General features: G+C 44.5%; 1 protein-coding gene across 2 annotated transcripts in view; it reads right to left on the bottom strand.

Moving 5' to 3' along the window:
• LOC110488551 (X-linked interleukin-1 receptor accessory protein-like 2) overlaps nt 1–27,541 on the bottom strand; it is a 323,660-nt gene that overhangs the window by 6,273 nt on the left and 289,846 nt on the right. For both annotated transcript variants that reach the window (XM_036942676.1, XM_036942675.1), the window contains 4 exons: nt 9,774–9,903; nt 5,800–5,945; nt 2,755–2,895; nt 2,092–2,268 (listed from right to left, as the gene is read on the bottom strand). In XM_036942676.1, the coding sequence (XP_036798571.1) occupies nt 2,092–2,268; nt 2,755–2,895; nt 5,800–5,945; nt 9,774–9,903 (594 nt within the window). The remainder of the gene's footprint in view (nt 1–2,091; nt 2,269–2,754; nt 2,896–5,799; nt 5,946–9,773; nt 9,904–27,541) is intronic.

The raw sequence follows: 27,541 nt of genomic DNA, 5'->3' as shown, positions 1-27,541 counted from the left end.
CAAATCAAATCAAATTTTATTTGTCACATACACATGGTTAGCAGATGTTAATGCGAGTGTAGCGAAATGCTTGTGCTTCTAGTTCCGACAATGCAGTAATAACAAGTAATCTAACTAACAATTCCAAAACTACTGTCTTGTACACAGTGTAAGGGGATAAAGAATATGTACATAAGGATATATGAATGAGTGATGGTACAGAGCAGCATAGGCAAGATACAGTAGATGGTATCGGGTACGGTATGTACAAATGAGATGAGTATGTAAACAAAGTGGCATAGTATAGTATAAAGTGGCTAGTGATACATGTATTACATAAGGATACCGTCGATGATATAGAGTACAGTATATACGTATGCATATGAGATGAATAATGTAGGGTAAGTAACATTTATATAAGGTAGCATTGTTTAAAGTGGCTAGTGATATATTTACATCATTTCCCATCAATTCCCATTATTAAAGTGGCTGGAGTTGAGTCAGTGTCAGTGTCAGTGTGTTGGCAGCAGCCACTCAGTGTTAGTGGTGGCTGTTTAACAGTCTGATGGCCTTGAGATAGAAGCTGTTTTTCAGTCTCTCGGTCCCAGCTTTGATGCACCTGTACTGACCTCGCCTTCTGGATGATAGCGGGGTGAACAGGCAGTGGCTCGGGTGGTTGATGTCCTTGATGATCTTTATGGCCTTCCTGTGACATCGGGTGGTGTAGGTGTCCTGGAGGGCAGGTAGTTTGCCCCCGGTGATGCGTTGTGCAGACCTCACTACCCTCTGGAGAGCCTTACGGTTGAGGGCGGTGCAGTTGCCATACCAGGCGGTGATACAGCCCGCCAGGATGCTCTCGATTGTGCATCTGTAGAAGTTTGTGAGTGCTTTTGGTGACAAGCCGAATTTCTTCAGCCTCCTGAGGTTGAAGAGGCGCTGCTGCGCCTTCTTCACGATGCTGTCTGTGTGAGTGGACCAATTCAGTTTGTCTGTGATGTGTATGCCGAGGAACTTAAAACTTGCTACCCTCTCCACTACTGTTCCATCGATGTGGATAGGGGGGTGTTCCCTCTGCTGTTTCCTGAAGTCCACAATCATCTCCTTAGTTTTGTTGACGTTGAGTGTGAGGTTGTTTTCCTGACTGGGGTGAACGTTCACCTTCCAACAGGACAACGACCCAAACCACATCTCTGGAGAGAACATCTCTGGAGAGACCTGAAAATAGCGGTGCAGCGACGCTCCTCATCCAACCAGACAGAGCTTTAGAGGATCTGCAGAGAAGAATGGGAGAAACTCCCCAAATACAGGTGTGCAAAGCATGTAGCGTCATACCCAATAAGACTCGAGGCTGTAATTGCTGCCAAAGGTGCTTCAACAAAGTACTGAGTACTTGTGTATTTTTTTAAAGATACATTTGGAAACATTTCTAAAAATCTCATTATGGGGTATTGTGCGCAGATTGATGAGGGAGGAAAACGATTAAATCCATTTTAGAATAACGCTGTAACGTAACAAAATGTGGAAAAGTCAAGGGGTCCGAATACTTTCCGAATGCACTGTACATCAAGCTTATGTAATGTACTGGTAAACCATACATACAGTTGCTGAATTACAGTTCCTCGCTGCTTTTACCATACATGTAACTATTTTACACCAATTACACTCCCAAATAAGATGCCAACACCAATAAACGGTACAGTAGCTGCCTTGTGGAGATGGGAGATCCATCATTGACAGATAACACAGTATATGCAGGCCCTCAAAGCACACCACAACACACACCACCCTTATATTGGCGATGACAGAACAAATACAGCCACGGCAAAGGAGATTAAGATGTGCGTCTGTCTTGATTCTTCTTGACAGTCAAATGAATTCTGGGCAGTGGGTGGAAGCCTTCCCACTAGGGACAGAGTTGTGGAGATGGAGAGAGGGAGGGATGGGTGGATGGATGGATGGATAGATAGAGGGAGGGAGGAAGGAAGAGAGTGAGAGAGAGCGAGATGGATAGAGGTAGACCTAGATCACAAAGAGATGCCCTCCCATGACGGATATAGATGGGGGGGGGGGGGGGGGGGGGGGGGGGGCGAAGGGATGGGAGGGATCACTCACTGCTGTGACTGCTAGGGATGAGGTCCCGGTCGGGGATGAAGAGCTTGTATCCGTAGTGTTTCTCCAGAACATCTGGGAGGATCTCCAGAGCAAACTGCTCCTCTTCACTGGAGCCCCTGTTCATCGAATCCAGCTCCACTTTGGTGTAGGACAAATATGCATCATACTCCTTGTTGTCTGTGGGTGAAGAGACAAAGACAAAGAGACAGTTTTCTGTTACCAAATGAGAATTCTAGATGAATATGAGTATGACATGACATAGTTGTTTAACAACAAAAATGCTGTATGTCTCTATTGTGAATGTATAGCAAGGGGATCTATCCTAGAAAGTGACAACCATGTCATATAAATGTGAAACTTAAATCCTAAAACAAAGAAGTGTGGATACAGACAACTATGGGATAAGTGGCCAGAATGGTAAGTAATTCTGTGTCACTAAAATAAGGAGCATCAGCTCTAGTTCTCATGAATTTCAAACAGATACTTTTTTCTCTCGCATGAATCCTTAATACGGTGAGAATACCGCTTTTGTTACAGTCTCCGGGGGCGCTGAGAGCTGTGACTGACCTTTTCCCTGCTCTGAGAATCTCACTGGGTGGGCTATAGGCCCAGAACTGGTCGCGTAGGACACACCCAGCCCAGCCCCAGGTGACACACACTCACCGTCCTCTGTCTCGTCGCTCCCAAAGTGCCTCCGGTAGCAGAGCATGATCTCCACATTGTAGCACTTGTAGATGGCCGTGAAGAAGCCCAGAAGAAGCAGGATGGCCCCTAGTCCACCAGCCAGCTCTAGCCTGTACATGTCTGGTACAGGAGATAGAGACAGAACAGAAAGATAGATATGATACATGTCTGGTAGAGAACAAATATAAACATACAGAGAGTGATATATGAAGAGTCTGAGGAGAAACAGAGAAATAAGACACTTACTGCCACAACATACTAACATTACTCAAGACATTTTCCCCTACCACAATTCCTCTGTATCTTTCTACTAAAGAGTGTTTTCGTTGCAATGTCAACAGAAGCTTACGTTCACAGGTCTTGGGGGCCTATAGGGTTCAATTAAGTCATTTCCAAGTGTTCTGTGAGGAAATACTGCATGCAGAACCAAGCATTCATCTGAATTGAGTTCAATTGAACTGTCATATATATTCTTTATGAGAAACACAGCAGAAAGACAGAGATATGAGAACATTTCTTCGTTCTATGCTTTCACACGCAATATTGAAGGTGTGTGCGTGCGTACGTGTGTATGAAAGGGGGCCGAGGGGGTGCAAAACTAGCTATAATCGTTCATGTTTGCTCTGCTGCCATTCACCAAATATGAGCCATAAATCTTAGCTGCAGTCACTCCAGATGATAGCAGCATAATTTCTCATCCTGCATCTGTCAGACATTACACTATCTGTCGGGCCACTCGTCACTGACACACAGCACTCGGGTACTTGGTAGGTTGGTGTGTGAACGCACTCATCTGTGAAATCATAAACCCTTTAAGAAGAGAGGGATGATGGGTCGGTGTGCCATTTCCTTATACATTCTGTTTTTATCAAAACAGGTATATGTCCTATTGAGCTAAACCACTTCAGCAATCTGGGCCTATATTCATACAGCATCTCAGAGCAGAAGTGTTGATATAGGATCTATAGGCTAAACTGATCCTAGATCAGCGCTCCTACTCTGAGATGCTTTATGAACAGGGGCCCTGTAGTCATCCCTGTGAAACCACAATTCAGCTGCAGTTGAACAATACAAGGAGGTTCCATGCCATTCACTACAAGCATTACTCTAACATCCCACACGTATACAACACAGATCAATACTGTGAGTAGAGCCCTCAATGTTTATGCTTGATTATAATGTGCTCCTCCATTATGTTGCATGTGTTCTGTCATGTGTTCTATGGGCCGTGATGATTAGTGTTTAGCCCAGTGAGCAGTGGCCAGTAGAGGTCTCTGTAGCCTCACTCCAAGACCAGACAGTGTAGAACACAGGACCACTCATTCCTTCTCATGGAGAAACCTGAACTGAACTAAACTGATGTCCAAAGTAATAGTACAGTTCTGTACTTCCTACTAATACTTAAATACTGAATATTCATGACACTCATTTGCTGAGCAATATTTCAAAACTGGAGCGGTAAGGATTTCTCATGTTTTATGGGGAATTAAATATTTATGGACCAAATATTTGGATGCATTTTTTACCCCAACACTGATCTACTTGTCTGATCTAGTCTGTGCTGCCCTACATGCTATTTGTTTACATATTTTCCTCAATTTTAATGGCTATCAAAATTATACAGTACACTGTATGCTGACGAACCTAAAGTTAATAGGTACAAATTACGCTGTTTTCCTCATTCATGGCTATATGAATGTGCTCGAGGGTCTGAAATGCATTTTTGAATGAATTGTTTTCCTTGTGAAACGAGACACTTAAGCCACAACAATGCCTTGAGATGATGACTCAGCTCTTTGGGAGGTTAGGAGGGCATTTGGGATGAATCTTTCATGAAATATTGTAACATAAAATACATAAGTATTATATTTGATTCCATTAGACTAATTTTGCCCTTTTGTGACCTGCTACAATACTATGTTGGTGCATACGAAGCAGACAATTCACAGTTGTAGTTTTTCATTGTGCTGAGGCTATGAAACATACATTTGCTCTCAGCCAAAATCTAGTTTACAATGCACTTATAAAGCTGTGACTCAAGCATATCTGCCTTTCCAAGACAAAGAGAAACGGGGATCAAAGTCTGCTGTCTGCAAACTCATGCTCTTTCAGTACTCATGGTTTTCACTACCTACCTAGCAACATTCATCTCCATACGATCGCTTCCTAAATGTATTTCTCCAAATATACATCTCAGTTTAGCCAGGTTCCTTACCTTTACCCTCATTGAATGATACATATAGAATGACACAGTATTATTAGACAAATTTGGCAGGAGGAAATGGGGTTTTAATTAGTCACTGCCCAAATGGGAAACGGAGATAATGCTCTCACCCCTAATTGACTGTTACTTGCACGAATACTATGTGACAATGGTACCCCCTGTCTCCTCTGACCAATCTTAGGCTGAGTCTGAACTAAATTAACTGCTTAGCATGAGTCAGAGGTTGTGCTCCTCCCTACGCATAATCAGAGAAAGAGAGGGAGGGAGGGAGGGAGGGAGAAAGTGGGGGCAGAGAGAAAGAAAAAGGGGGAGGGAAGAAGGAAGGGAGAGAGTGAGAAAGAGAGGGAGAGAGCAAGAGCGGGAGAGGGAAAAGGAGAGTGAGGGGGGGGGGGTGAGAAATGCAGAAAAATAGTAAAAGAGAGATAGAAAGGCAGATAAAGACAGAGATATAAAGGCAGATAAAGACAGAGATAGAGAGATAGGGAGAGGGACACTGTCAGTGTCTCTCAGTGATCCTTGGGTGTTTACCCTCCTCTACTTAACCACTCCTCTGGAAGGACAGAACCAGAAGAAGGAAGGTCGTCATTAGTTGTGGCTTTAATCACCTGTCCCATTAGAAGAGACACAGCGGGACACCCCCCTCCAGGAGGGGATGGCGAGGGAGGTGGGATGGCGCTGAGGCCTGACGTTGCACCGCCGCACCCCTCCCCAGGGAGACATTACCCATAATCTGTTAGCCTAAAGTGTTGCTGTCATAGCAGCAGCTTAGGCAGAAGCAGCAGTTTTGAGGCCAAGCATACCTTTCTTCTGCAGGATGGCGCTGCCACTCCTCCGCCCGATATGATTCTCCACAAAGCAGGTGTAGTTGCCCAGGTCCGTCTCCTCCACCGCATCAAAGGTTAGGGACAGCTCCACCTCTTTCTCCCCTAGATACTCCTTCAACACCCTGTGTAGAGGAGGAGGAGGACGAGAGAGAGACAGACCTCAGGGGTGGTGCCATAGCCCGGAGCATAGAAGATCCTACTTAGATCCTACTTAGCAGGACTCTGCCCCGGAGTCCTGCTGTTGACTTTTGCCATTAGAGTCGAGCTGGAGAGCACGCACGCACGCACGCACGCACGCACACACGCACACACACACACACACACACAGCATGCAGATGCCAGCGAGCATGCGGTCTGTGTATATGTGTACATATACACACACTAGTGCTGTTATTGTGAAGTGAAATCCTCTAGGAGTAACAACGGCTCAGCCGCGAAGTGGTAGGCCACTCAAGCTCACAGAACGGGACCGCCAAGTGCTGAAGCACATACAAATTGTCTGTCCTCGGTTGCAACACTCACTACCGAGTTCCAAACTGCCTCTGGGAGCAACGTCAGCACTAGAACTGTTAGGAGCTTTATGAAATGGGTTTCCATGTCCGAGCAGGCGCACACAAGCCTAAGATCACCATGCACAATGCTAAGCATCGGCTGGAATGGTGTAAAGCTCACGCCATTGGAGCAGTGGAGACACGTTCTCTGGAGTGATGAATCACGCTTCACCAGGTGGCAGTCCGATGGATGAATATGGGTTTGGCAGATGCCAGGAGAACGCTACCTGCCCGAATGCATAGTGCCAACTGTAAAGTTTGTTGGAGGAGGAATAATGGTCTTGGGCTGTTTTTCATAGTTCGGTCTAGGTCTCTTAGTTCCAGTGAAGGTACATCTTAACGCTACAGCATACAATGACATTATAGACGATTCTGTGCTTCCAACTTTGTGCAACAGTTTGGGGAAGGCCCTTTCCTGTTTTAGCATGACAATACTCAAAGCAAAGCAAGGTCCATAAAGAAATGGTTTGTCGAGATCGGTGTAAAAGAACTTGACTGGCCTGCACAGAGCCCTGATCTCAAATCCATCGAACACCTTTGGGATGAATTGCGAGCCAGGCCTAATCGCCCAACATCAGCCCCCGACCTCACTAATGCTATTGTGGCTGAATGTAAGTCCCCACACCAATGTTCCAACATTTGATGAAAAGTCTTCCTAGAAGCAGCAAAGGGTGGACCCACTCCATATGATTTTGCCCATGATTTTGGAATGAGATGTTCGAAAAGCAGGTGTCCACATACATTTAAACTACATTTTTCACAATTCTTGACATTCTTGACATCCTAGTAAAAATTCAATTTCATAGGTCAGTTAGGATCACCACTTTATTGTAAGAATGTGAAATGTCAGAATAATAGTAGAGAGAATGATTTATTTCAGCTTTTATTTCTTTCATCACATTCCCAGTGGGTCAGACGTTTACATACACTCAATTAGTATTTGGTAGCATTGCCTTTAAATTGAAGCTTAAATCAGAAGCTTCTAAAGTCATGACATCATTTTCTGGAATTTTCCAAGTTGTTTAAAGGCAATGTCAACTTAGTGAATGTAAACTGGAATTGTGATACAGTGAAATATAAGTGAAATAATCTGTCTGTAAACAATTGTTGGAACAATTACTTGTGTCATGCACAAAGTAGATGTCCTAACCGACTTGCCAAAACTATGGTTTGTTAATAAGAAATTTGTGGAGTGGTTGAAAAACAAGTTTTAATGACTCCAACCTAAGTGTGTGTAAACTTCCGACTGTATGTATGTATGTTTGTTTGTTTGTATGTGCGTATCCTTATGCTTCACCCTCCCACCCCTCACCCTTTCTAGCCTCATCTCGCAGCCTGGGTTGGCCTGTGTCACGTGGTCTTGTATGTTTATCCAGGGAGAGCTGGGAGGCTGGCGGCCTGACGGCCCAGGCCTGGCTGATGGGGCGTTCTATGGCAACTTGCTTGCTGTGCGGAGGGGAGGTTGGAGGGTCTGTCAGGCTTGGATTGACTTGTGGTGCTGCCGGTCCGCAGGATGGCGAACGGGGGTTATTCGTGGTAATCCCCGTCTCGGGCCAAATCCATGGCCCATTGCCAGCAGATTGATGTGTCTCGGCAGTGCGGGGGCTGAGCTGTCACGGCTCAGGGAGGAGGGAGGTACGGGGGAGTGAGGGAGGGATGGGGGAGTGAGGGACAGGGGCCATGTGGGCGACACTGCGGCATCCGAACCTGTACATCTATGTTAGGAAGGAGGACGTGCTTCTAGTGGGGGAAAGGAGGCGATGGTGTAATTAGTGGTGGTGTTAGTGAGCCTGCTGCCTGGCAGTGTTCCTCCGCTTGGCTGGAGGAAAACAAAACCGGAGCAGAGGAGACATGGTCAGTCTGCGGCGTTAAAAAAAACTCTCCCCCACAGGAGCACTTCAACTCCTCCACCCCAAAATACAGAGCAGCTCTTTGCAGTGTCAGTGGGAACGACTGATGTGATGCTCGGCTCTGACAGGCGATTTGTGCAGTGTGAGAGGTCATTCTGAATGACGAGCCACTTGCTAAAACTCTCCAGAATATTCACAGTCGGACACACGCATACGTTTACGCACATCCTCACAAACACCCACGAGCACACAGGCACACACGTGCAGACAAAGACAGACAGAGACACATGTGCATGCCCGTGCGCGAGCACGCACACACAAAACACACACATGCACACTCTCTCTCTCTCCATCTCTCTCTCCCTCTGTCTCAGATTGCATTGGAGCGCTGAAAGAAACTGGGTCAGAGCATTTTACTGCACTAACCTGACCCGGACTTCTTTGTATGAATTCCCAAACATATTTATCCTGAAAACTGGCACAGCCTTTGTTCTTAGGGTTTATTAGACCCTCTTAAATAAGCAGCCTTTCCTACTCTCCCTTCTTAGTCATAATTCTGGGCCGTTCACCAATATTGAGGCAGACGGAAAATTACAGTCTGCCTGTCAACAAATTATAACTCTTCACTGTATCTCCTCTGTCTCAACCCCCTTTGACCATTCAAGTGCTTTTATCTGCTTTTCATAATTAATTTCAGTATCTTCCCGCTCTCATCTGTACAGCTGTAGACATCCAGCCTTGTTTGGTTAGTAAGAGAGAAAAATTGGTTGGTTTTGTTTTGGTCGTGTGTGGTGGCAGTTACAGGCATTGTTCCTAGCCAGTCCAGGGAGAAGACACTGGATGTTGATAGGAGCGGGAGCCAGGAGTAACGTTAGATAGCAGATGTCTAATTGTAGAGGTGGGCTCTGGTGTGGAGGAGTCAGTTCAGTTGTTTTGAAATCCATTGTGTACTTTATGACTCTGAAATGCTTCTCTCTACTCCAGGCTGGGGAGTTGAGAGACTTTTATTTGTAATTTAGTAGTATTGGTTCAATTTACACGACAGCTTTATGTGGTAATTACTAGCTTCCTTCTCTTTGTGGAGATCAACGTTTCCAACAAGAGGAGGAGCTCTCACTCTTACCACTTTCAATGGTAGCAGTCTGCTTTTGTTAAATTAATGTTACATGATTTCTCATTGTACGAGTGAAGATTTTGCTTCTGCCCCTTTAGACTGTAGTACAAATCCTGGGGCTGATATTGAAGCAGAACTCCCCCCTGCCGATGGAGGTATTATAAGCTGTCAGTCATAGTTAATACCTCACACTGGACAGCACAGGATGTGGCCGCTGGCACATCACACTCCTAATGACTCCTGATGATGTTTCACACCCACAAGACATTACTCCACAGACCTAAAGGGGATAATATTGGGGAGGATGTTTTTTTTCCTTCCTACAAGTAACACTGTCAGTCACATCCACTCTAGTATCTGTATGTAAGCAGAAACTACAATGTCCACCATCAGAAAAATAAAAACAGGAAAAGTTTGCAGTGATAGATACAGTACCTGACTTCACTTTCTTTAATGTGGCCTGCCAGCTCCTCCACAAACTTCTCCCCTTTCATCCAGTAGATGATAGGTCTGGACTCCCCGCTGTAGCCGAAGAAGGCCTTACAGTCCAGACTGAGGGGCATACCTGGAATGACAAGGAAGGAAGGACAGCAACATACTGGTCAGCGTTTATTTGAGAGGACTGAGGAAAGCACACACAGGTACACACACAGGTACACACACACACACAGGTACACACACACAGGTACACACACACACACACACACACACACACACACACACACACACACACACACACACACACACACACACACACACACACACACACACACACACACACACACACACACACACAGGGCCGTAACAAGGGTTTGAGTTTAAATGAGGCCCGGAAAGGGGGCAGGGGATTTTCTGAAAGTTGTAGCTCATTTACTGCATTTCTATACAACTAAAACAGTTCAGAAAATGCTATTTGGAGAACAGCAAAAAAATGCTAAAATTACCCCAGCCATTATCACCTTGGCTGCTGTAGGTTCATTCACCTCAGTTGATCTACAAACACATAGCCTATTATCTGTACAATTGTAATGGCATACCCCTGAAAGGGGGAAAATATGATAAATGATTCACACTGCCACATGGCATCAGCGAATGTTCAGTCAGTTGTAATGATGTTTTGCATAAAATCATAAACTCTTTACATAATATCTATTTTCTCAAAATACAAAGTGTTCACGTTTGTATTCCTAGGCATGATTAATCAAGCTCCGCACAAACAGACATCAATGGAGCACACAGAGGTTATACGGACATGCCTGGTGCCCAAACTGATGACGTATGTCGCATAGCGAGAATAGAATTGAGACCAATGTATTCGGTTCAGTCAGTTGACCTGATGCGCCCTTTCCAGCTAGTTTATGTTTGTGGCTAGAAACTTGAGTTAGAATTTGAAACTTATCTGCCGAAGTTGGGACTTTTTTTCATACCGGTCTTGACGGCATCCCTAGCCGCGTACTCAGAGCATGCGCAGACCAGCTGGCTGGTGTGTTTATGGATATATTCAATCTCTCCCTATCCCAGTCTGCTGTTCCCAACGCTTCAAGATGGCCAACACCATTGTTCCTGTACGCAAGAAGGCAAAGGTACCTGAACTAAATGACTATCGCCACATAGCACTCACTTCTGTCATTATGAAGTGCTTTGAGAGGCTAGTCAAGGATCAAATCACTTCCACCTTACCTGTCACCCTAGACCCACTTAAAATGTACTTACCACCCCAATAGGTTCACAAACGATGCAATCGCCATAACACTGCACACTGCCCTATCCCATCTGGACAAGAGGAATATCTATGTAAGAATGTTGTTCACTTACTATAGCTCAGCATTCAACACCATAGTACCCTCCAAGCTCATCATTAAGCTTGAGGCCCTGGGTCGCAACCCCGCCATGTGGAATTGGGTCCTGGACTTCCTGACTGGCCGCTCCCAAGTGGTGAAGGTACGAAACAACATCTCCACTTCGCTGATCCTCAACACTGGGGCCCCAAAAGGGTGCGTTCTCAGCCCCCTCCTGTATTCCCTGTTCACCCATGACCGCTTGGCCATGCACTCCTCCAACACAATCATCAAGTTTGCACACGACACAACAGTAGTAGGCTTGATTACCAACAATTACGAGACAGCCTACAGGGAGGTGTCAGTGTGGTGTCAGCAAAACAACCTCTCACTCAACGTCAACAAAACAAAGGACTTGATAGTGGACTTCAGGAAACAGCAGAGGGAGCACCCCCCTATCTACATCGACGGCACAGTGGTGGAGAAGGTGGAAACTGAAATGGTCCACTCACACAGACAGTGTGGAGCAGGCGCAACAGCACCTCTTCAACCTCAGGAGGCTGAAGAAATATAGCTTGTCATCTAAAACCCTCACAAACTTTTACAGATGCACAATTGAGAGCATCCTGTCGGGCTGTATCACCACTTGGTACGGAAACTGCACTGCCCGCAACTGCAAGGCTCTCCAGAGGGTAGTGAGGTCTGCACAACGCATCACCGGGGGCAAACTACCTGCCCTCCAGCACACCTACAGCACCTGATCTCACAGGAAGGCCAAAAAGATCATCAAGGACAACAACCACCCGAGCCACTGCCTGTTCACCCCACTACCATCCAGAACGAGAAGTCAGTACAGGTGCATCAAAGCTGGGACCAAGAGACTGAAAAACAGCTTCTATCTCAAGGCCATCAGTCTGTTAAACAGCCATCACTAACACAGAGAGGCTGCTGCCTATATACAGACTTGAAATCACTGGTCACTTTAATAATGCCACTTTAATAATGTTTACATATTTTGCATTATTCATCTCATATGCATATACTGTATTTTATACCATCAAGACGAGGACATTCTGTGTTCTAGGAGAGTCCTAGGCAACGTAGATAGTCATTCAGTTTTAAACGGTTCTTTTAAGCTTTGAGAATCTCATTTCATGGTTCTAATGAAGTGAAATGCATTTCATTTTTGTTGCCTATGCCACTTTGTCATTGCTCATCCATATATTTATGCAATTGTTGCAATGCCCATTACTAGCCTGTTCAACCTCTCTTTCGTATCGTCTGAGATCCCCAAAGATTGGAAAGCTGCCGCGGTCATCCCCCTCTTCAAAGGGGGAGACACTCTAGAACCAAACTGTTACAGACCTATATCTATCCTATCCTGCCTTTCTAAGGTCTTCAAAAGCCAAGTTAACAAACAGATCACCGACCATTTCGAATCCCACCGTACCTTCTCCGCTATGCAATCTGGTTTCCGAGCTGGTCATGGGTGCACCTCAGCCACGCTCAAGGTCCTAAACAATATCATAACCGCCATCGATAAGAGACAATACTAGGCAGCTGTATTCATCAACCTGGCCAAGGCTTTCGACTCTGTCAATCCCCACATTCATATCGGCAGACTCAACAGCCTTGCTTTCTCAAATTACTGCCTCGCCTGGTACACCAACTACTTCTCAGACAGAGTTCAGTGTGTCAAATCGGAGGGCCTGTTGTCCCGACCTCTGGCAGTCTCTATGGGGGTGCCACAGGGTTCAATTCTCGGGCTGACTCTTTTCTCTGTATATATCAATGATGTCGCGCTTGCTGCTGGTGATTTTCTGATCCACCTCTATGCACACAATTCTGTATACTTCTGGCCCTTCTTTGGACAAGCTTCAATGCCATACAACTCTCCTTCCGTGGCCTCCAACTGCTCTTAAATGCAAGTAAAACAAAATGCATGCTCTTCAACCGATCGCTGCCCGCACCTGCCCGCCCGTCCAGCATCACTATTCTGACTTAGAATATGTGGACAACTACAAATACCTAGGTGCCTGGTTAGACTGTAAACTCTCCTTCCAGACTCACATTAAGCATCCCCAATCCAAAATTAAATCTAGAATCGGCTTCCTATTTCACAACAAAGCATCCTTCACTCATGTTGTCAAACATACCCTCGTAAAACTGACTATCCTGCCGATCCTTGACTTCAGCGATTTCATTTACAAAATAGCCTCCAACACTCTACTCAGCAAATTGGATGCAGTCTATCACAGTGACATCCGTTCTGTCACCAAAGCCCCATATACTACTCACCACTGCGACCTGTATGCTCTCGTTGGCTGGCCCTCGCTTCATATTCATCGCCAAACCCACTGGCTCCAGGTCATCTATAAGTCTTTGCTAGGTTAAGTCCCACCTTATCTCAGCTCACTGTTCACCATAGAGGCACCCACCCGTAGCACGCGCTCCAGCAGGTATATTTCACTGGTCACCCACAAAGCCAATTCCTACTTTGGCCACCTTTCCTTCCAGTTCTCTGATGCCAATGACTGGAACGAATTGCAAAAATCACTGAAGCTGGAGACTCATATCTCCCTCTCTAACTTTAAGCACCAGCGGTCAGAGCAGCTCACAGATCACTGCTCCTGTACATAGCCCATCTGTAAATAGCCCATCCAACTACCTCCTCCCCATACTGTTATTTCTTTTTTTGCTCCTTTGCACCCCAGTATCTCTACTTGCACATTCATCTTCTGCACATCTATCACTCCAGTGTTTAATTGCTCAATTGTAATTATTATCCACTATGGTCTATTTATTGCCTTATCTTACCCCATTTGCACACACTATACATAGACTTGTTCTATTGTGTTATTGACTGTACGTTTGTTTATTCCATGTGTAACTCTGTGTTGTTGTTTGTGTCGCACTGCTTTGCTTTATCTTGGCCAGGTCGCAGTTGTAAATGAGAACTTGTTCTCAACTGGCCTACCTGGTTAAATAAAGGTGAAATCCTTTTAATTTAAAAAGAATTATGTATATACTCTTATTCCATTCCTTTACTTACATGTGTGTCTATTAGGTAGTTGTTGTGGAATTGTTAGATTACATGTTAGATATTGCTGCACTGTTGGAACGAGAAGCACAAGCATTTCGCTACACTCGCAATAACATCTGCTAACCATGTGTATGTGACCAATAAAATTTGATTTGATTTTCTGTGAACATCACTACAATAAGTGTGCTTTAGTTGTCACCCAGGCCTGATATTGGCTACACTATCTAGCTACTTCACCTTTACTGCACAGCATGTGGGAGTAAAGGACACTGTGCCAAGTGTGTTTGTGTTGGCAGCTTGCGAAGCAAAATCTACCCATTGAGCAATATTGTCTGCTTTGTTGTTTGTTGCTTTGTTGCATTGAAGGTCCCCAAGAACAGTGGCCTCCAGCATTCTTAAATGGAAGAAGTTGGGAACCAACAAGGCTCTTCCTAGAGCTGGCCGCCTGGTCAAACTGAGCAATCAGGGGAGAAGGGCATTGGTCAGGGAGGTGACCAAGAACCCGCTGATCACTCTGACAGAGCGCCAGAGTTCTCCTGTGGAGATGGGAGAACCTTCCATAAGGACAACTATCTCTGCAGCACTTCAGGCCTTTATCGAAGAGTGGCCAGACGGAAGCCACTGCTCAAAAAAAGGGACATTATTGCCCGCTTGGAGTTTGCCAAAAGGCACCTTCTGTAAAGAACTCTGGCCATGAGAAACAAGATTCTCTGGTCTGATAAAACCCAGATTGAACTCTTTGGCCTGAATGCCTAGTGTTAAGTCTGGAGGAAACCTGCCACCGTCAATATGGTAAAGCATGGTGGTGACAGCATCACGCTATGGGGGATGCTTTTCAGCATTATGGACTGGGAGACTAGTCAGGATCAAGGGAAAGATGAACGGAGCAAAGTACAGAGAGATCCTTGATGAAAACCTGCTCCAGAGCGCTCAGGACCTCAGACTGGGGCGAAGGTTCCCCTTTCAACAGGACAACGACCCTAAGCACACAGCCAAGACAATGCAGGAGAGGCTTCGGGACAAGTCTCTGAATGTCCTTGAGTGGCCCAGCCAGAGCCCGGACTTGAACCCGATCAAACATCTCTGGAGACACCTGAAAATAGCTGTGCAGCAACGCTCCCCATCCAACCTGACAGAGCTTGAGAGGATCTGCAGAGAAGAACTGGAGAAGCTCCCCAAATACAGTTGTGCCAAGCTTGTAGCTTCATACCAAAGAAGACTCGAGGCTGTAATCGCTGCCAAAGGGGCTTCAACAAAGTACTACAGTAAGTACTTATGTAAATGTGATTAAAAAAATGTATATACATTTGGAAAAATTGATAGAAACCTGTTTTTGATATGTCATTATGGGGTATTGTATGTAGATTGATGAGGGAAAAAAACAATTGAATAATTTTTAGAATAAGGCTGTAACGTAACAATGTAGAAAACATCAAGGGGTCTGAATACTTTCTATAAACTACTATTTTTTTGAGGGGGGGGGGGGGGGGTGTCTGTAGACACAACAGGAGTCGCAGCACGGTTTTAAAATTACCTCATGTTTCAACCCCTCGGGATGTGCCATGAGAGGGCCTTGTGACCTTGTGAACATAATGAACAAACCACTTTTCATGTTTCCACTTGTTCGGAAAAAGGCGAAATTAGAACTCAGTCAGATCAAGAATATGAACGATTTGTACAACGCTGGGAGCAATATTTAGTTAACCAGTAATTTATTTTCTTTATTGTGTACAAAATATATATTTGGATTATTATATTTTCTTTTTCAGTGTCCTCATATGTAGTTACGGCCCTACACACACACACACACACACGCACCCACTTACACATACACTCCAAATTCCATCCCAAACTCCCTCAAAACCACAGCCCATCTAAAACATTGTCAACTTCACTGAACAAATATATAAATGCAACATGAAACAATTTCAATGATTTGACTGACTTACAGTTCATATAAGGAAATCAGTCAATTTAAATACATTTATTAGGCCGTAATGTATAGATTTCACATGACTGGCAATACAGATATGGGTCTGTTGGTCACAGATACAATATATACACAAAAGTATGTGGACACCCCTTCAAATTTGTGGATTTGGCTATTTCAGCCACACCTGTTGCTGGCAGGTGTATAAAATCGAGCACACAGCCATGCAATTCTCATAGACAAACATTAGAATGGCCTTACTGAAGAGCTCAATGACTTTCACTTTGGCACCGTTATAGGATGCCACCTTTCCAACAAGTCATTTAGTCCAATTTTTGACCTGCTAGAGCTGCCCCGGTCAACTGTAAGCACTGTTATTGTGAAGTGGAAATGTCTAGGAGCAACAAGTGCGTAGCGCGTAAGAATCATCTGTAGCACTCACTACCGAGTTCCAAACTGCCTCTGGAAGCAACGTCAGCACAAGAACTGTTCGTCAGGAGCTTCATGAAGTGGGTTTCCATGGCCGAGCAGCCGCACACAAGCCTAAGATCATCATGGGCAATACCAAGCATTGGCCGGTGTGGTGGAAAGCTTGTCCCCATTGGACTCTGGAGCAGTAGAAACGCGTTCTCTGGAGTGATGAATCACACTTCTCCATCTGCCAGTCCGACAGATGAATATCTGAATTTGGCGAGATAGGTGTGGAAGAACTTGATTAGCCTGAAAAGAGCCCTGACTTCAACTCAACACCTTTGGGATGAATTGTAACGCTGACTGCGAGCCAGGCCTAATCGCCCAACATCAGTGCCCGACCTCACTAATGTTAGTGGCTGAATGGAAGCAAGTCCCCGCAGACATATTCCAACATCTAGTGGAAAGCCTTCCCAGAAGAGTTGAGGCTGTTAGAGCAGCAAATGGGGGACCAACTCCATTTTAATGCCCATAATTTTGGAATGAGATGTTCGACGAGCAGATGTCCACATACTTTTGGTTGTGTAGTGTACCTTAAAAGGTTATGGTGTGGATCAGAAAACCAGCCAGTATCTGGTGTGACGATAATTTGCCTCACATATCTCCTTCGCATAGAGTTGATCAGGCTGTTGATTGTGGCCTGTGGAATGTTGTTGACCCAGAGCATCCCAAACATGCTCAATGGGTGAAATGTCTGGTGAGTATACAGGCCATGGAAGAACTAGGACATTTGCAGCTTCCAGGAATTATGTGACAAGGGGACATGGGGCTGTCCATTATCATGCTGAAACATGATGTGATGGGCCTCAGGATCTCGTCACGCTATCTCGGTGCATTCAAATTGCCATTGATAAAATGCAATTGTGTTTGTTGCCCATACCATAACCCCACCGCCAACATGTGGCACTCTGTTCATAACGTTGACAGCAAACCGCTCACCTACACTATGCCATAAACAGTTTGTGCTGAAAATCCTTGGTTGTGCAGTTTCATCAGTTTCATCAGGTGTCCGGGTGGCTGGTCTAAGATGATCCCGCAGGGGAAGAAGCCGGATGTGGAGCTCCTGAGCTGGCGTGGTTACACGTGACCTGCGGTTGTGAGGCCGGTTGGACGTACTGCCAAATTCTCTAAAACGTTGATGGAGGCTGCTTATGGTAGAGAAATTAAAATTCAATTCTGTGGCAACCGCTCTGGTGGACATTCCTGCAGTCAGTATGCCAATTGAATGCTTCCTTAAACTTGATACATCTGTGGCATTGTGTTGTATGACAAATCTGCACCTTTTAGAGTGGCTTTGTATTGTCCCCAGCACAAGGTGCACCTTTGTAATGATTGAGCTGTTTAATCAACTTCTTGATATGCCACACTTGTCAGTACAATGGATTATCTTGGCAAAGGAGAAATGCTGACTAACAAGGATGTAAACTAATTTCTGCACATTTGAGATATGGACAACATTTGTGCATTTCAAACATTTCTGTGATCTTTTATTTCAGCTCATGAAACTTGAGACTAACACTTTACATGTTGCATTTTATATTTTTGTTCAGTGTAAAGCCACTACCCATTGCAAATAACCCACCGCATTCCCCCATCCTAGCAACACATGATGGTGGGTCAGCAACATCACAGGCTGGGTGTGTGATCAGGTGGAGAAGTAGTTTAGTTTATTGAGTGCAGGCTAAGTGCCCCCTGGCATCACAGAGAAAAACCTGCTGCATCCATCCAGCCCAGGGGTGTCTACAGAAACACAGGCCGTCGGTTGGTTCCAAACACCATGTGTATGACAATCTACAGTAATCCCTGGTTCCCGACTGTCAGCCTGTGCTGGGTGTTAGCGTGGTGGCACTGCCAGAAATCAAAGGCTAAGATTAGGCTACTCGGATGATCCAAGAAAACAAGCTTTTGTAGTAAAATAAATGATTTTAACCATCGGTCTACACCTGCCTGTCCCCTCCACCACCCGTCAGTCAACCCCCCTCCCCCCAGGCTGTTTGAGGAAGCATCACTTTGGGTTTTGCAACTTTGTTTTCGGCAGCGGAGTGTGTGTGTGTGTGTGTGAGTGTGTTTTCTCTCCCCATGTTCACAAAGCTATAGGCAAATGAGGTGTGGCAGGTTAGTCTTTGCCGATGGCTCCGAAGGTTTTACAAGGTAGCAAAAGCGGTCACAGGTCAAGTCGTTTGAATAAACATCAGAATCAACATGACTTTGTGATGTAGAAGTGACAGCTCCGAGAGAGGTCTGGAGACTGATGATCTGTGCAGCTATCTGGAACCTGTCGTTAATGGCAACCATAACCATGAACAACCCTTAAAAACAATTATCTCTCTCTCTCTCACCCTGCATTGTGAACTAACCATGTGAGGCCCATTTTGCTTCAGAGAATGAGGGAATATTTGAAAATGTGCCATTTCCATATGTTTGAAATGGTGCTCTGTTTTTGCTGTGGTATTGTTGCATGGGAACAATTCCTCTGTATTTCTTCTGTGTTTCTGCCACTCTCTCCAGGTGGACAAAGCCACATCTCCTGTACCTCCAGATGTGCTGATTAAATGCAAATATTTTTGAAAGGCTCATTTGACTACTCAACAGCTTTACTAACAAATACGATAAAGGATCCTCTCAGTTTGCCTCCCAAATGGCACCCTATTCCCTATAGGGCCCCTGGGGCTCTGGTCAAAAGTAGTGCACTATGTAGGAAATAGGTCGCCATTTGGGATGTAGCCTCAGACTGACATTAGAGGAAATATTACAGAGAGGTTTTAAAAGAGGATAGTTAGGAAGAATCAAGCCAGTGAAAGAGGATGAGTGGGACCCCAGCAGTGAACACATCACACAATGGGCTCTGCTGATATTCACTGCGGCACTTACAGTGCCTTGCGAAAGTATTCGGCCCCCTTGAACTTTGCGACCTTTTGCCACATTTCAGGCTTCAAACATAAAGATATAAAACTGTATTTTTTTGTGAAGAATCAACAACAAGTGGGACACAATCATGAAGTGGAACGACATTTATTGGATATTTCAAACTTTTTTAACAAATCAAAAACTGAAAAATTGGGCGTGCAAAATTATTCAGCCCCTTTCAGTGCAGCAAACTCTCTCCAGAAGTTCAGTGAGGATCTCTGAATGATCCAATGTTGACCTAAATGACTAATGATGATAAATACAATCCACCTGTGTGTAATCAAGTCTCCGTATAAATGCACCTGCACTGTGATAGTCTCAGAGGTCTGTTAAAAGCGCAGAGAGCATCATGAAGAACAAGGAACACAACAGGCAGGTCCGAGATACTGTTGTGAAGAAGTTTAAAGCCGGATTTGGATACAAAAAGATTTCCCAAGCTTTAAACATCCCAAGGAGCACTGTGCAAGCGATAATATTGAAATGGAAGGAGTATCAGACCACTGCAAATCTACCAAGACCTGGCCGTCCCTCTAAGACTGATCAGAGATGCAGCCAAGAGGCCCATGATCATTCTGGATGAACTGCAGAGATCTACAGCTGAGGTGGGAGACTCTGTCCATAGGACAACAATCAGTCATATATTGCACAAATCTGGCCTTTATGGAAGAGTGGCAAGAAGAAAGCCATTTCTTAAAGATATCCATAAAAAGTGTCGTTTAAAGTTTGCCACAAGCCACCTGGGAGACACACCAAACATGTGGAAGAAGGTGCTCTGGTCAGATGAAACCAAAATTGAACTTTTTGGCAACAATGCAAAACGTTATGTTTGGCGTAAAAGCAACACAGCTGAACACACCATCCCCACTGTCAAACATGGTGGTGGCAGCATCATGGTTTGGGCCTGCTTTTCTTCAGCAGGGACAGGGAAGATGGTTAAAATTGATGGGAAGATGGATGGAGCCAAATACAGGACCATTCTGGAAGAAAACCTGATGGAGTCTGCAAAAGACCTGAGACTGGGACGGAGATTTGTCTTCCAACAAGACAATGATCCAAAACATAAAGCAAAATCTACAATGGAATGGTTCAAAAATAAACATATCCAGGTGTTAGAATGGCCAAGTCAAAGTCCAGACCTGAATCCAATCGAGAATCTGTGGAAAGAACTGAAAACTGCTGTTCACAAATGCTCTCCATCCAACCTCACTGAGCTCGAGCTGTTTTGCAAGGAGGAATGGGAAAATAATTCAGTCTCTCGATGTGCAAAACTGATAGAGACATACCCCAAGCGACTTACAGCTGTAATCGCAGCTAAAGGTGGCGCTACAAAGTATTAACTTAAGGGGGCTGAATAATTTTGCACGCCCAATTTTTCAGTTTTTGATTTGTTAAAAAAGTTTGAAATATCCAATAAATGTCGTTCCACTTCATGATTGTGTCCCACTTGTTGTTGATTCTTCACAAAAAAAATGCAGTTTTATATCTTTATGTTTGAAGCCTGAAATGTGGCAAAAGGTCTAAAAGTTCAAGGGGGCCGAATACTTTCGCAAGGCACTGTACAAGGCGGGAGATGATTAGTTACTTACAACATTATGGAATTTACTCTTATTTTGTCTGATGGGCAAACAACAGTCAAAGTATAGGGCACTCTAAGAAAAAAGGGTTCCAAACGGGTTCTGCACCAGTACCCAAGGGAGAACACTTTTTCCATTCCAGCTATAACTCTTTTGGGTTCCATGTAGAACCCTCTGTGGAAAGGGTTCTTTATGGAACCCAAAAGGGTTCTACCTGGAACCAAAAGGGTTTCTTTAAATGGTTCTCCTATGGGGACTGCTAATGAACCCTTTTTGGTTCTAGATAGTACCGTTTTGGTTCCAGGTAGAATAAAGAGTGTAAGACCAAATCATTTATAATCACTGTAGAGCACACATTTATGCTACTTATTTATTTGATTGTGAGAATAGAGGTGTGGATGCTAAACATGATGAAGTGCTTTGAAGTACAATACTGATAGAGGAATGAACATCCTGCCAAGACGTGCTGCTGCCAACAAATCCAAACAAGCCCTTTTCATTGTGTTCTTTCAGTGTGTGGGAAGATCTGTTCAACTGCAGCTTCCTAAAAATTGAAAAGTAATATAGCACTGTTGTCGATGGTACAGTAGATGGCAAAGGGTGTGGAATGAATGGATACATTTGCAATATTTTTCAATCTTTACCATCACGAAGCAACTATTTCAGATAATTGAAATTCGATATTTTAAATAAAATCCTGGAGGAATGGATAGAGAAGATCACAATGGCTGCAACACCTCTTAATCACCTTGGTTAATGAGCAGACCCACTAATTCCACCTCTAAATATTTTGCCACCACATTAGCTAAATTGAATCCTGGGGAGTGCCCTGTTAACGCCGAAGAATAAATTATTGGGGCTGGGCGGTGTGCCTAGAAAACGTTTGCCAATGGAGCGATTCTAACACACTAAGACGAGGTTGATGATTTTAATAACCGTAACAGGGTGAGAACACGGCGGTCAAATCCTCTAGGCCCTTCCATGGACCACAACGCACAATAATTGCAAACACATCAGGCTATTTAACCGCTGGGTCCTCTACGTATTCTAGAACAATATCCATTCCAAAATGGAACCCTCTTTATACTGTACTACTGCATTGATGACTGTCTGCCTCATGCATGGGCCACTATGAGCACTATGAGCACACAATAGCATAAGCACAGCAGGTCTTTAATCAAACACTGCACAGTGCAGCTGTGTTTCAGGTCTCGCAGGCGCCAACCAACTCATATTTTTTAATATTTTTTTGACAGGATTTTGTAAAGTCTAATTCTCCCCTTTAAGGTAGCCTTTGCCACTCCAATATTCTATCTGAGAGAGAGAGAGAGAGAGAGAGAGAGAGAGAGAGAGAGAGAGAGAGAGAGAGAGAGAGAGAGAGAGAATGAATGAATGAATTGTGCAACTCTTGTCTCCCTCTGCAATTATTTTTGCCCATGTAACAATCTGTCACAATGCCGAGGTGTTAAAATTCAACCGCTGTTAACAACCAGTCCTTATTTGAAATGGGGAGTCATGCCGAGAGAGAGAGGATGAAGACCGCTGATGGTGCCAATACCTCCAAGATGACTCATTAATACAATCTGTTGATGACTGCAATCTGCATAATCATTGCTATCAATATAATGATGAGATATTAACATCCAATTTAATGGCCTTGGCCGCATTAAATGCTAAATTAAGACAGACCATTTTATTGCTCGTCGTGGACCTTAGTGCAGTGACGCTCATAATGTTCACTGTAATGTTTTCTCTCTGCATACTGTAACATAAAACTGTTTATTGATCAGTTCTATGATGTCTATGTCCGAGTATCTTTTTTGCATTTGAGTACCATTTTACATAGAGGGATACTAAGGATAGCTTTACTGCATTTTTAGCATATAGTCAGTAAAAATTGCTGCCATATACACTGAGCGTACAAAACATTAAGAACACCTGCTCATGTCACTTGTTAAATCCACTTCAATCAGTGTAGATGAAGGGGAGGAGAAAGGTTAAAGAAGGATATTTAAACCTTGAGACAATTGAGACATGGATTGTGTATGTGTGCCATTCAGACGGCGAATGGGCAAGACCAAATATTTAAGTGCCTTTGAACAGGGTATGGTAGTAGGTGCCAGGTGCACCGGTTTGTGTCAAGAACCACAACGCTGCTGGGTTTCCCTGTGGAGCACTTTCGATACCTTGTAGAGTCCATGCCCCGACGAATTGAGGCTGTTCTGAATATTAGAAAGGTGTTCCTAATGTTTGGTATACTCAGTGTGCATCTTGTTGAGAGAGATTTATGACTTGTGAGTATATATCCACCATACTGAACATGCCCTCTGGTGCACTGTAATCTGACATGATTTACTGGCTGCCATTCCCAGCCATTTCCCTGACAACAACCTCACACAACTGTACATGCAATTAAATGCCTGGATGTATTTTTCCCCATTAGCCCCCGACAGTTTCACTTTGACTCTATGCAGTGGGTGGTCTACTGCAGGATTGAATGGTGGTTCAGAAAAACAAGGGCACCATGGCGACCGGAGTGGGGGTGGGTTGGTGTACTGTACAGCAAGAGGAGGAGATATTGGTATCAGAGCAACGTAGGGGGTGAAACTCGCTCATCCTGTAATGTATCAGCCCAGGTAAGGCAGTGTCATGTCAGGGACGACCTTGGCTTCATTTGACAGTGGTGATGTGGGGATGTGGCCGAGTCAACAGTCCAAGTCAACAGCCTGGATATATCAGAACGGCACTGTAAGCTCATCTACCTCTCCTGCTGTCCTTGCATGTCAGTCACTACCTTTACAACCCCAGCTCCTTTAGCCTCGGCCCCGGAGGATCGTCTTTGCAAACTAATCAAAAGGGACTTTTTCATCTTGAATTAGCTGTGATTAGTCTAGAGGGCCACTTGGCCTGATTAGAGAGATGGAGGAGGGCTGTGATAGGATATCAAGTGGGCCATGTTGTGTCAGTAGTCAGTCGATGTGTCCCAAATAGCACCCTATTATCTTTAATAGTGCACTACTTTTGACCAGGGCCCATTGTGCGCTTTCAAGGGAATGGGGTGCTATTTGGGATGCAATCAGTGTGTTTTGGGTGTTGTCCATACATAGTCGATAATGGACCTGTGTCTGAATGTATCAAATATAAGATATTGGCCTTACATAACTTAATAGTGATGAGTTGAGGGTCGGTAACGTCATATGACCTCTTCTTTACCTGACAGTACGACTACAATCAGTAGTCCTGTGCTTATCAGAGCAGGAAGCTGAATGTAATACATAATGGAATTGCTGTCATTCGGAAAACCATATCTAGAGACACTTTCAAAAAATAAACATTTCCGAATTGTATTATTATAACTTTTTTTTTCTCACCTTTATTTAACCAGGTAGGCAAGTTGAGAACAAGTTCTCATTTACAATTGCGACCTGGCCATAAATAAACAGGCATATGGCGGATAGTAGTCAGTTAGGGAGGAGAGCAGACTTTGTTAGTCAGAGGGCTCAGGGATGGGTGTGCTGTGTGCATGTGAAGGGCACGGCCGGGTTAAGGGGCATGGTGGGGGAACTACCCGGCTATCCTAACCCTGAGCCCCCAGATGGCCGTGAGGCACCTGAATGACTGAGTCAGTCCAGAGTCACAGGAGGCATGGCCAAGCAGACAGACAGGTGCCTACAAACAGCTGAGATCAGTGTCTCCCCGCCTGGCTGCCTTTCTGACACTGGGACCATGGGACAAGAGGGAAGGACTGGGCGGAGGAACTCAAATGTATCTCAGATGAACATGTTAAAAATGAATTTTAATCAATCTGCCACAACACCATAACAGAAGCATCATAACATAATGGATTTTGGTACACTTTTTAAACAAGATAGTTTATTTATACTGCAGGCATATCTATAGGGAAATGCAGGTAGAGAGGGGGATGAGTAAGATAACTAAAATTGACTTTGGCAAATGTTGTTTTGGTCTCTCCCTTAACAGGCAGAATGCTGTGCATCTGTTCACTTAGGGCCATTGATTAGCTGATAGTACCCAAAGTCAAACATGAAAGCAGCCAGCAGCAAAAACCACTGCTCAGAGCAATAGACCCATCCCAGCAGTATCACCCTCCCTTCCATCCACACGTTCGGCTCTGACAATCAATTGTGCAGGATTTGGCATGCTGAAATCAACATCTGCCTCGGTTGGAATCTGACTGCCCGTCCTCCCCACACAGTATCCTATAGAGCGGCTCACACAGCTCTCACACAGCTCACTCATACTAGACGAGACGGGTCCACAGACAAGCAGACAACGGGGGAAATTAACGAAGACCAGTCACCACTCACAAGCCTCATTAGCATAATTGTTATGACACCGCGGAGGGAAAAAAGTAGTGAATCTCCCAACCTAAATATGTTCAAGCCAAGTAATTAAAAGGGAAAATCCTCTCAGGCATTTGGAGATGTTTGTTCACACAATCGGTTGATAAACTCAACACTTTCAAATTATTTTCCCTAGAAAAAGTCTTATTAGTTGAGGTTGCAGGATGAAACGATCACATCTAAGGAATAGGGCATCTTTTAACGAGCAAGATAATAATCCTAGACACGTAATACATATTACTACATCCTAACGTGTTCAATATCAACATATTTGACATACTACTACATACAATAACGTGAAATAAACCTTGGTTTGAGGTTAAATGGGCCAATTTAGCAAATTATTCCACTTAAAATATAATTTCCTCCAAAGTGCAAGTGGTTGGGATTTAATCCTCTCTGAGACCATATTTGAATAATTGGTGGGACCATAATTCATAAGTGCAAAAATGTCTGATATGAAATGAGAGCCAGCCAGAAGAGAAATGCCTGAGTGTCTGGGAGACAGTCTGGGAGCGAGAGAGAGAAATAAACATTAATCTGAGAGAGAGAGAAAGAGAGAATATAAATAATCTAATGTTGAGCCAACAGTTACCAGATATGTGACTACAGAGGGTTTCTGTGGAAGTAAATTGATTTGCCCAACAACGATTACTTAATGCATTAATTCTGCAGTTCTGCAATTGTACTTCTGGAGAGTGTGAGGAGAGAGGTTGCCAAACAGTTGGGGATATGCAGGGAGTTTTGGCAAATGACGAATAGTGGGGACCGGCTGGTGCTGCAACTCTGGTGTAGTAGCCCAGATTCTCCTGGTGACTTGCTCATGAAATAAAAGTTAAATTGCTAATATTCATGCTCTATCACTTAGAGAAAACCCTCTTTAACCCTTAGAGAGACAGAGAGTGTGAGACATAGAGAGCGAGAGAGAGAGAGAGAGAGAGAGAGAGAGAGAGAGCGAGAAAGAGAGTGAGAAAGAAAGAAAAAGAGAGAGGGACACCGGGCATAATAATTGTTTAATAGTGCTTATTTTTCTAATTACATCTCATGCATACACTCATGATAAGAAAGAAACACATATTTAGAATAACGGACTACTGTGATTACAGTCCTATGCAGGTGAATCTCTTGCAGTCGATGATAAAAACACAAACCTGTCGGCAGGATAAACAGCCTGCCCACATTGCCCCGGCTGGGATGCTGATGAAAGGATGACGCAGAGGGAGATGAGAGCTGCGAGGTCAGTGATATGGATAATGTTGTAAACGGGGTCATGAGTTTACAGCCGGGTCGACCTGAGTTAGGACTTCAAACAGAACAGCAATGTGATACGAGGCCATGCAGCAGGCAGACGGCAGACAATGCATGGCTTGAGGCATATGTGTCTAGCGTTGTGGATTAGGGTCAACCAGGGGTGAGATGGCATTGATTTGAACGAGCATTGCTCAGAAAGGCACATCTCTAATTTAACACACAACACAAACAGAGCCTCCAGTGCCTCTGTTTACAGTACTCCAACAGGCGCTGGTGGTGAGAGGCTTTTGCCGTTGACAAACTGGGCCAACAGAAGTGGGACATTCGAGCACTCTCTGTACGTTTTCCTACATATTTTTGTATACTTGGTTTGTGTTTTTTTTTTTTTGCGGAGAAGCTCTCTCCCCCACAATCTGACCGTGGCATATGTGCAGAGAGCTAGAGAGCGGTGCAGTAAACAGCCTCCTAGGCAGCCAGGAAGCAAACATCTGAGATGCAAAGTCACCATCTGCACGGGCGGCTGCAGCTGTGCTCGCTGCCTGCTGTGGCGCTCAGCACATTACCCTCAGCTGCACCATCACAACCCCAGCCCCAGACCTCAGCCCCCCTCACCCCTACCTCAGACCGCTGAGTCACAGGGGCCACAGGGGTCAAAATAGGGGAGTTTTATTTTTATGTTTGCTTTGGGGAGGGTTGTGTTTTTATTGCAACACAATGTGATGAATAATTGCCGTCTTATCGGCTCTTAACCAACCATGCTATTCCCCCACCCCCCCCGCGTTGTTCATAACTTGTTTTGTACATAATGTTGCTGCTAATGTCTCTTAAGACCAAAAAGAGATTGTGGACATCAGAACTGCGATTACTCACCTCAGATTAGACAAA

Source organism: Oncorhynchus mykiss, chromosome 14, assembly GCF_013265735.2.
Source record: "Oncorhynchus mykiss isolate Arlee chromosome 14, USDA_OmykA_1.1, whole genome shotgun sequence".
NCBI classification, from domain to species: domain Eukaryota; kingdom Metazoa; phylum Chordata; class Actinopteri; order Salmoniformes; family Salmonidae; genus Oncorhynchus; species Oncorhynchus mykiss.
Note: the sequence above shows the minus strand (reverse complement) of the source record. Positions and strands in the feature narration are given on the sequence as shown.